Raw genomic sequence first — 11623 nt, forward strand, 5'->3', positions numbered from 1 at the left:
TCTCTATTACCCATCAAACAAATTTGAATTTCATTTATTTTTAATTTTCCATCTCAACTGGATATATATCTACTCTCTGGAATGTCTTGTCATTTCTTATTTCCTATTAGATATAAGGCTTCCAGTATAACAGTTATCTTAGACAGCTGAAGTATAAGTATACATTGTTGTACATATGTTACAGAAATTACATGTGTACATAATAGGACTCTTAGTCAAATTTTAGTGAACAATCTTTTTTCATTTCTTGGATTTATATGAGTCATTGACTGTTAGTTATGACAGAAATTGCATGTGTACATATTAGTACACCTATAATATAAGTGTACATTTTTCTACACATGTGACATAAATTACATGTGTACATATTGGTACATCTATAATATAATATCCCATAGTAGGACTCTTAATCCAATTTTAGTGAACAATCTTTTTTCGTTTCCAGGTCTGGACTTTTGGTCTTTGTGATTTTGTATAAATGTGATTCTTTAAAATGAGTAGCGGATGAATTCTCATCTTACAAATGAATGCATTTATTGGAATATCAAAGCGGTCTTACATGGAAGTGGTAATGAACTATGTAAACTCCAATGCCTCGGTTGATGTTGGTCCAATCTCTGACATTGAAAATAAGAGACGTGAGAGTAGTTGATATTGGCCTTTCTGGAAATCCTCATACTGGGGTGGTATTATCTCATCATGAAGATCTGCAGTTAGTTACTAAACTGAAAAATTGAAATTGCTTTAGTTTTTCTTGGTTTATATTATTTTTCTTGGATTTTGTTAGATTTGTGTAGATGTGTACGTACTTGTACTCCACTAGGTTATGCCATGGATGAAAGTAGATCTAGCATGTTTTGTGTGAGCATGGAAGTTAAACTTGTAAGATTTTGTAGATGTGTACATTAATTATATAGCGATGCATCATGTCATGGACATATGACCTGTTTTTTGTAGTTTTCAATGTTGGATTTGTGTCATTTCTGTAGGTGTGTACATACTTGTACACTGATGTATTATGTCGTACATGTGTTCACTCTTTATCCAACATGTGTACATAGTTTTACATATTTTTATTTTTCATGTGTACATAGTTGTGCACATGTTGATTCTTTTTGAAGCTGACCATAGTTTTTGAATTATGAAGCCCTTGGCCTGACTTTTATGATTACAGTCGAAAATTGGGCTTCAATCTCACACATTGAGGGTGATTTATGGGATGACGTAACCTGAATCTTGTTTTTATGGAATTTACAAAAACCATCTTGACGACATGTATGTAACTGCAGTTTTTCTTTACTCTTTGGTTTTTTGTTATCTGTACAAAGTGGTTCCTACTTTTTTGTTTAATATTTGTATTTTTCTGCAGACGCCTAGGTGCTGATAAAATGTATGATGTTTTCAACAATCAATTTTATGAAGCTCTGAAAAAAATTGAAATTTGATAAGCAACTAGCGATGGAGAACGTATGAAAAATAATTACTGAAGCAGCTGGTTACCAATCACATCTTATCGCCCCTGAACAAGGATATCGCTGTCTCATTAAATATTAATTAATTATCGTAGAGGTCATGCATAGGTAGCAGGGTGCAGTGTGCATTACTTTAACTTACTGCCTATATTTCCCGTCAAACATAGTTGTACACACTAGTGTAAATTAACATTTTTAAAAAATAAAAATTATATACTTATATGGGTACTCTTTTTGTAGATCTCGGAAAGAGTTTCCCGAATATATAATTTTTGTGAATTTTGGATGAGCGGTTCAAAAGATAAATTGGTTTTTAATTGTTTTTAGATTATTAAAAATTCTGACATCATCATGAGTCACTTTGGACTAAACTGTAAATATTTGGACTAAATTGTAAATCATGAAGGTTATTTGTGTATTTTCCATATTTTAAATAACTTTTGGACTAATCTGTAACTAGTTGACTCGTCCTGGACTAAATTGTACTTCTTGACACGTTTTTGGACTAAACCGTATTTTTCCTTTAGAACATATGGAGGGATCCCGTCTACATTACAATAGTTGTTTTCTAATTTGAGTTCATGAGTTCAAGCGTTGTTAGCTCCTAACTTTAAGTGTGATTTTGCCGAGTAGGTTGATGTATCTAGGTTGGTCCGAAGCCTCAAAGGTAATACCGTGGTGTCCTATCATTTTTCTGATTTGTTGTATGAGTTTGGCATCCTGGACATCGTACTTCTTTTATTTTTATATTAGTGTTGGTATCGACGCATATACTCCAAAAATCTCATCTGAATTTCTGATCGTTGTTAAAAAAACCTATATCGAGTTATTGATTTTCTAATATCTGTTGAGATTATTAGTCCCACATTGTCTGGGTTATCTAAGATCCCACGTTTATAATCCTTAGGGCCTCTCCACGCATTCCAATTGGTTTTGAGTTAGATGTTCATATTCTAACATGGCTATTTTTGTCGATTCGCTTGACTGCACCTTTACTCCGTCCGTGTCACCCGATTTATTGCTTCCATCCACGAGTTAGACCCAACGAGGCTACACGTGAGGAGGCGTGTTGAGATTATTAGTCCCACGTTGTCTGCATTATCTAAGATCTTGCGGTTTATAATCCTTAGGGCTTCTCCACTCGTTGCCAATTAGTTTTGAGTTGGATTCACATATCCTAACAAGATCTCTCTATAACACCATCATACTCTGTAAAACCTCCTTGTTTCTTCTTTCATGGATATTTCAACAGTCTCATTTCGGCAGAGATTGCATTAGACATTCTAACTAGACTACCCACTGAATCAGTTCTAGATTCCAAATTGGTAGCACTAGATGGAGATATATTGTTTCACATCATGCTTCATTCTCCAAGATGCACTTACGTCATCATCATCATCTCAATCATCCTTGTACCGCTGCTCAGGATTCTTACTATGAGTTTTGTTTTCTTGCTTTGAGTTCTGACAACAATTATATTAATCCAGAATATTAATATTTTGAATATAATGAGAATCATGAGTAGGAGTTATGAAATCAATGACTTTTCATTATCGTTAAAATGAAAATTAGTTTATTGCGATGTTTGGTATTTCAGAATGTACTTATTTTTGGTAGGCATGTAAAGTTTGCAAGAAAAACATATCCCCAAAACATTATCTTCAAATCTGCTACAATTCATTATGGTTTAAATAAAGGCGTCCAGAACATGAGATAATGTGAAAATAGAAATAGAGTAAATCCTCCCTCTAATTTATAAGCTATCCTTCTAGTTTCTCTAGACCTTTAGGTTATAGAGAACTCTTTATAATGACTCTAACAAACGTTGAATTGCATTTGTCGTTTAACTGATTGTATCCTTTAAATAAATAGTAGTTCATCCATCCTTCGAAGTTCCATCTCTTAAACTCGAATGGGTTTAACAATAATTGACATTATCCGATCTTTTGCTTCGCGATTTGGTATACCATGGCCATCTCCAAATTGGTACGTATACTGTCCCATTCTAGCTACATTTTGGACAGTGTTGATAAAGGAACTTGAGAAAACACGCTGGGAAGACGGTAGACTTGTATTTATTTTTTCCCATGAAGCACTTATCAGATGCTGCATATATTCACGGGCAACAGACTCTGAGACACCTGTTTCATGCATGTAACATTGTACTGATGTTGCAGCATCTCCCCTTTCTAGCTCGTTCTATATTTGACATCGTAAATATCTATGAGTTAATATAATCACAATGAAGCTGCAAAACTTTAATAGTAGCTTAAATGTGCTATATACTCTTGTATACCTTTGAAGTTGCCAAATCATTTGCAAATCGAAAGATCATAGATGACCAACGTATGAGATCAGATTGGTTTTTATTCATGTGTTCTAATGCTTCTTTTGTAATATTTTCATGGTCTCCAAGTTGACAATAAGCATGGATGCTCAGCAGTGGCCCTCCTACCGAAATCCAGGCGTTATTTGTATATTCTTCGAGTGTTGGTATGTAACCACTGTAGTACCATGTTGCCTCTACCAAGAATGCTTTGCATATATTTCCCCACTGAAATGTCATACATACGTATAGTGTCCAGTTAACACCCACCGACATACACCGAGTAAAAAAATAACACCCACCGACATACATTGGAACTTTTTGCGAAAACATGGAGGCTAGCTGATGACCAAAGTAGATATGCAAAGACATGTATACCGTACCGATTTCTTTAAGTATGGCATAACGTCTAGATTAATGTTGTTTCTTAGGTTCTCATAACCCGTTTCATTAACGGTGTTATACAGAGCAAAGAAACATATCTTCATGTAATGTGGAAGGTTATTTACTTTGTTTATATCCCACCTGTAAAAATAACAAATATCATTGTGCATGCACCTTTGACGGTCGTTAGAGTCGAACCCTACTATATGATAAGGTGACCATTCATTTATTTGTATATACCTTTCAACAGCTTTCGTAAATAGCTTGAGTTCATCCAGAGAACCATAGACATCATAAACGTCATCAATTACTGTAAGCAGATAACCGATTTTTGTGATTTGTCTCCTAACGTTTCTGTATTTAGGCTCAGAGTTAAGCCCTATACTCCAAAGAAAACATTCCACTAATCTGTTTCTAGCAAAACCTAGTGGTTCATCAAGGGCTAAGTCCCTCCACCACCTGATTGATAACAAAAAAATCATTAGAAATCACGTTATAATTAAGCGCGTGAACATTAAAGTAAGGAAAAAAAAAAACCTGGAAACATATTTTAGATCTTCATGGTATGTTGCTTGCACCATATTGAAATCGAGTTTAGCAAATTCAAGCAAGGTGGCATTTATATCCTGTTTCATCTCATACATATTTATGTGCTGTCGGACCTCCATTCTCGGCACTCTACACAACAAAGGAAGACCCAAGGAATGACTAATCACTTTTTCCAGAAAAATCGACATTCTACTTCTGTTATCATTTCTTTCTTTTAGGCAATTCTTAAGATGTTTGCTCGTGACTTTTCGGGCTTCATTCAAGATTTCTTCCCCTTTGTAAGCGTAGAATGAAGCCTCGTACAAACTTAGCAGGCCTTCGAAGTCTTTAACCCCTCCTCTGTTCGCATTAGCCTCTTCTACAAAGCTCTTTAACACACCTGCAAAAATTCAAAAAATTGGAATTGAAATGAGTTTCATTATTAGTTAACTTTTAAAATAAAAATAATAATTGTGACATCACGATAGATAGAGAGAAACCTTGAGAGATTTCGTAACCATGTTGCCTAAAGAGCCTGAACTTTAGGGCTTCAATAGTCAGGTCACTCTTATAATCCTTGCAATTAATATAGATTTTTTCGATGGCGCTCTTGATCTCATCATGGAAATGGTAATCCAAGCCTAGCCTTTGGATGGTATCGATCAGCTTCAGCGAATATGGCAACCCACTGGCTCCATCAAACATGCAGCTTACATTTTCCTTCAGCTTTTCAGCTCTACCAGTACAGATCTCATTCTGTCCATCAACAAAGACAATTTGCAATTGAAACGTATTTACTCAAACATATAGCATGTTCAACGTAAATATTGCTATCTAGGGCTGCAATGTACTCACCTTATAATTATATTCACTAGCTAACGATTCCACAAACTCGTAATCCCAGATATTTGGGTGGTAATCGGCAGATCGCCTTGCTAAGAGTGGATCAGTACTGTTGGTAGTTCGAGAACTAACACCGTGACGTACATGTGAACTTCGATGTGGGGTACTTGGAACAATGTTTGAAGGCTGCGTATGTTGTGGTAATGCTGGTGTCAAGTTTTTGAGTGTGAGTACGGTTTGGGGCTGAATGAACAGATGAAAAGCCATAGCGGATTAGTTTATAGTTAAGGAGGGATGAATTCCAAGTGAATGAAGTTTTCAGTTAAATCAACTTGCATATTATATAGTACTCCCTCCGTGTCCAAAAGATAGGCAGGTTTATGTGTAGTTAAGGAGGGATAGGCAGGTTTGCTATGAAAAGCCATAGCGGATTAGTTTATAGTTAAGGAGGGATGAATTCCAAGTGAATGAAGTTTTCAGTTAAATCTAACTTGCATATTACATGGGATTTATGAAATAGACATAAAACCTGGTTCAAACTGTCCGGTTATCCACCACATCCTCCACCTGAGCAAGTTTTTTTTCGAAACCAAATTATATGCAACGTTAAAGCATTTTGAATCGGAAGTGCTATTTGGCTCCTTAATCTCCACCTCCCTAATCTCCTCCCTACAATATAAATCTCACATTAGGGAAATGGTGAACCCCACCTGAACATGAATACAAATCTCGATACGGATGTGGGACTTAGATTATAGGGAGGTGAAGAATAGGGAGCCAACAAGCATTTCAGATTTTGAATGGTTCCAATTCCCCATGTGATAAATGAATGGTTCCAATTCCCCATGCGATAAATGCGATAAACGCAATGAATGAAACAAGAGACATATTAGACCTACCGATAAAAGATATTCGTATTGTCTACCAAAGATAGGAAAATTGTGGACGAAATAGCTAAAGTGGTACACTGGTACTAGTGATACGTACGTACTTTGAATTTGGCCAGGCCATGTGAAGGCTCTGATATGTCAAAACAATCCATTTGGTCGATTGCATACGGTAGTGCTAAAAAAAAAGCAAGGTTTGATTCTTTGATAATAAGCATGTGAAGAGCTCTGGCTCTATCCTCTGATATGTCACAACTATATATAAATAAAGAGCAACTAGCCGACTACCTAGTACTGCTGCATTGTTGATATTTTATTTTAGATTTGATAGCACTCAATGGTGATAACAGGTAATTAACGGCAGGACAACATGTGGTATCATGTCACAAAGAAGACAGCTAGAGATGCAGTGAGGTTTGGCCTTAACAGCATATATGCTTGGCAAGCTTCTTCGTGCATCTTGTTAGCACGGCACACTTTATACCTCTATTGTTGTGTAATCTGTTGTGGCTCAACTTGAGCAAAATTTATACCAAGCAAGCAAGGATTTACTATTAACTTAGGTAATTAGAAAATACTTTTGTCTAATAAACGACATTTTTTTATATAGATGTCGATTTTAGTGCGATCCTATTATTTAAGCGCCAAGTTTGTAAACTCTATAAATAGAATCGTAGACCTTTGCTCAAAACATTTGATAGGGTGAAATAGAGATTTTTGACTCAAGGTATGGAAAGACTGGGCTTTATCAAGGAATGGATCGATTTGATTCTCCAATGCATTAATACCACCTCAAGTGTGGTGCTAATAAACCTGGTGTCATTAGAGGCGACCCCGAAAGAATTAGGGGCGATTTTTTTATTCCTAACCCAAAGACACGGTTAAAGGATGTCCAAATTTATGAAAATTATGAAAGTACTCTAACACAATTGGTAGTTAAAAAATATATATTATCTACCGATTACTAGTATCATCAATATTGTGGTCGCTAGCAATCGGTAGATAGGTGAAGTTCATAAATAACTTCATAAACTACCTATTATTCTAGTTTCCATATTCGAAAAAATTGAGATTTTGGCAAATACAAAATTTGGGCTCCTTAATAGTTGGGGGTTAAATTACCTAATTTAACTACCGAATTATAATAGTTTCCAAATTTGAAAAATTGGTGATTTCGGCGAAAATAAAATTCGGGGGTTTGGATCTAATGCTCTGGATGTCACAACTTCAGTAAAGAAAAATGCGTTTTATCCTTGCAGAATGTCTGATTATGTGAAATATAAGGATGCTTCAGAATGTGGGAGTTGTACTGGTCCTTTGGAGTAAAATGACTTGTTTAGACCATGAAAAGCAATGAGACCATGAAAAGCAATGAATTAGAACACAAATTCCCCTCTTCTATACATGGAGGCATACAACTACCTAAGGTAACAAATCATGCAATAAGGAAAACCAAAAATGATCTGAAGAGAAAAATGGATATTGCAAGTGAACAGGTTTGCCGAGAGAATAATTTGTGGTCCAATTTCTAGCACTCCACAGCTTCTCAGGCTGCATGGATGAAAATGTCCAGATGAAGTTCGTATAAGTTGCCAGTAACGGCTCAGAAAATATGAGCACTGTTACTAGTGAAAATTCCGAAACCATTCAAGTGAATTTTCTCTTTCTGTGATAGGTATGTTTCAGTTAAACTTGTAACTTCCCTTGTTTGTTACAAATTTTGAAGCTGATTTGGAGAGGCATACTACTGGATTGGTTTGAAGATGCAGTGCTATGTTTGATCAAACAGATAAAACACTCCTTGTATAAGCAACACATCTACTGCAGAACAAACTGCTACTGAAGGCTATTTTAATCCCGTTACTTTTGTCTAGCAGATCTATTGCTCTTTTCCAGATTTTCCCGTTAAGAATTAACAACAATGTAAATAGTTCATTTCAGCTGCTTGTGTTTTTGTAATGGCTGTGGCTACATTATCCATTGAGTTTTTTACATTTTAATGCGCGAACAATTTGAAGTAATTTTCTGATGAGAAGTTTAAGCATACAAGGTAGTGCATTCGCGGTAATGTAACTTGCTTGCTTACTGAGCAAAAACACCATTTTCGTAGTATTGGAACTTTCTTTTTTACTATTAATGTAGGGAAATAGGTTACAATTTAAAGCACAAACTGCATCTAGTTTCTTCAATTTGACAACCTCTTCTTCGCAAATTGTACATCACTGACTAGACCAAAACATGCATCTTCTGCAGCTAGTGAATATGCATTTCCATCCAGGTCAGGTGGATCATCACCCAAAGCCAATTGATTATCGAATTCAAAGAGATTTTCCATCTGGACAAATTTGTGTGTAGCAAGTCCAAATGCCACACAATCTTTCCAGCTTCTCTTTTCTTGTAGTTTCCCCACCTAAATATTTTGTAAATACAAAGCATTATATTTGCTGGTTCCTGTGCTCTTCTCTAGATTATCTTGAAGGCCAGAAAGCAACTTGTAGGAGTTAAATATCGCACAAGTTAGTAATCGAGCGAAGTAAAGAATACAACCTAAGCGAGGAGCATCACACACAGCAAAGTTGAGACGACGCACTAAATGATGTCAGGAAAGTCACGAGTAAAGTGTGAAGAATTATGCTATGCGAAGGTGAGCGAACGTGTCGCATAGTGATCCCGAAAATAATGGGATTCTTAGTTGTCACCCACTATGTAAAATCCTATATAAAGGAGAGAGGTCATTGTTTCTGGGAGGATTCTAAGGTAAGTCTTGATCAAGAAATAGGGAGAAAGAGAGAAAGTAAATCTAGGTTTTCAAGTAAAATTGTTGTAATACTTGAATCTGTCTTGTAAACATTCTCAATCTTTAATTAATAAAACAAGAGTTCATAATGATCACCTAGAAATTGGATCAGTTTTAGTGAATTGTAGTTGTAAGAGATCTTGCAACTACATTTTTGGTGCTAGAAATCAACTCTGGATGTTAGGGAAATTACGGAAGAATCATAAGGGATCCATGAAGACAACAAGAGTCATACCAATTCAAGGAAGAGGCAGAGATACAGAGTGTAATAACATAACTAAAGTATCAATTTCTGAGGCTGATTTTCAAGCGACAGTAACCGGGAGAATCCATAAAAGAAATTACGAAGGCAAGAAGATAGAGACAGTAGAGAAACAATTACCATTACAAGATTGGGAAAAGGTGAAGATTTCCTTTGCAACGGATGAAATTCCAGAAGAAAACTTACAGCGAACAGATCCATTGGTAATTACGGTCATAGTCGAGCGAGAAAAAAGTACTGCAAAACAAAAGGGATTTGAAGGATGGGCGATTGATAAGACGTTGATAGATACAGAAAGTGCAGTTGATATATTATTTTATCGCACATTCAAAGCAATGGGATATGAGGATGCAGAAATGGCACCTACACCCTATAATGTTCATGTATTCAATAGAGCAGTTACAAAGCCAAAGGGAGAAATTGTGACGCGAATATTACTGGGAGAGGTTCAAACAAAGATAACACTGTGTGTGATTGACATTGAGTCACCATACAACATGCTGTTGGGACGACCATGGGTACATGGATTAAAGGCCGTAGCGTCAATATTACATCAATGTATCATATTTCGAATTCCAAGCGGTATAGGTGAAATTAGAGGAGACATTAAGGCTGCGAATACTTGTAATCAAATAGATGTGCGAAATTATGAAGGACGAGCAAAGAAACAAAAGGATCGATGGAGAAAGGCAAAAGAACAAAGGAAAGAAGAGGAGTTTCGAATATACATGATAAGAGCGAAAGAAGGAAAAGGAATATCAGGCGAAGAACCAGCAGAGGAAGGTGGACGAAGTAAAGAAATTAAGGAACCAACACCTATGGGAGAACCAAAAGCGAATTTTACTGCAACAGAACCAACAAAAGAAAAAAAATATAGGAACTGAAGAAGAACCAAAAATATTAAGAATTAGAACTAAAATGGATAAAGAAGAAGAGGAAAAAACAATAAGCAATCTGCGAGAATATAATGATATTTTCGCATGGAGTATGGAAGAAATGCCAGGAATAGATCCGTCTGTCGCATGTCATAATTTAGACATTAAGAAGAATGTAAAACCGTTCAACCAAAGAGGAAAATTGCAACTGATTATCACCCTAAAATAGAAGCAGAACTACAAAATATGTTGGATGCAGGAATTATAAGGGAGGCAAAAATATATCAGAATGGATAGCAAATATGGTGGTGGTACCTAAAAAGAATAACGGAATTAGGATTTGTATAGATTTTACAGATCTAAACAAAGCGTGCCCTAAAGACAGCTTCCCTCTACCCGACATACCTCAAATGGTGGAATCAACAGCAGGGAATGATAGAGTCACGATGTTAGATGGGTACAAAGGCTATAATCAAATTCCTTTGGTAGAAGAAGATCAAGAACACACCGCTTTCTTCGCACTAGGAGGTTTATATTGTTACATGAAAATGCCATTTGGGTTGAAAAATGCCGGTGCGACTTATCAAAGAATGGTGCAGAAAGTATTCGAAAAATGGATACATAAAACATTGGAGGTCTATGTAGATGATATGCTAATTAAAAGCAAAGAGGCGAAAGATCATGTTGATGATTTGCGAGCAATATTTGAACAGATGCGAACATTCAATATTAAAGTAAACCCAGAAAAATGTATAATTGGTGTATCATCAGGAAAATTCTTAGGCTATATTATATCCAAGGAGGGAATACAAGTTGATCTGGAAAAGGTACAGGCGATTAGAGATATGCCACCACCTGCGACAGTCAAAGATGTTCAAAAGTTAAATGGATTGATAGCATCACAAGGAAGATTTATTGCAAGATCTTCGGACAAATGCAAACACTTTTTCAATATACTAAAGAAGGGAACCAAATTTGAATGGACAATGGAGTGCGACAAAGCATAAAAGATTATTTGGTAAACTTGTCCATTATGCAAAAGGCGAAGCAGGGAGAAGAATTTTTATTGTATCTAGCATCCACATCTCATGCGTTAAGTTCAATACTATTACGATCATCAGGACGGTGTAGAAAAACCGATATATTACATAAGCAAAACATATAACTCCGCAGAAAAAAATTATTCAAAAATCGAAAAGATGATTCTCGCACTGGCATATGCATCATTCAAGCTTCGCATCTATTTTCA

General features: G+C 35.9%; 1 protein-coding gene across 1 annotated transcript; it reads right to left on the reverse strand.

The window, feature by feature from the left end:
* Positions 1 to 3127: 3127 nt before the first annotated feature.
* On the reverse strand, positions 3128 to 5854 carry LOC113283726 (terpene synthase 10-like). Its single transcript, XM_026533052.1, has 7 exons — positions 5566 to 5854; positions 5211 to 5466; positions 4720 to 5110; positions 4423 to 4641; positions 4182 to 4323; positions 3769 to 4026; positions 3128 to 3671 (listed from the first exon to the last, which is right to left on the reverse strand). Exons 1-7 carry the CDS (start codon positions 5818 to 5820, stop codon positions 3375 to 3377), a joined length of 1818 nt encoding a protein of 605 aa, XP_026388837.1. The 5' UTR covers positions 5821 to 5854; the 3' UTR covers positions 3128 to 3374.
* Between the last annotated feature and the right edge of the window lie 5769 nt (positions 5855 to 11623).

The sequence above is a fragment of the Papaver somniferum genome, chromosome 5, assembly GCF_003573695.1.
Source record: "Papaver somniferum cultivar HN1 chromosome 5, ASM357369v1, whole genome shotgun sequence".
NCBI lineage: Eukaryota > Viridiplantae > Streptophyta > Magnoliopsida > Ranunculales > Papaveraceae > Papaver > Papaver somniferum.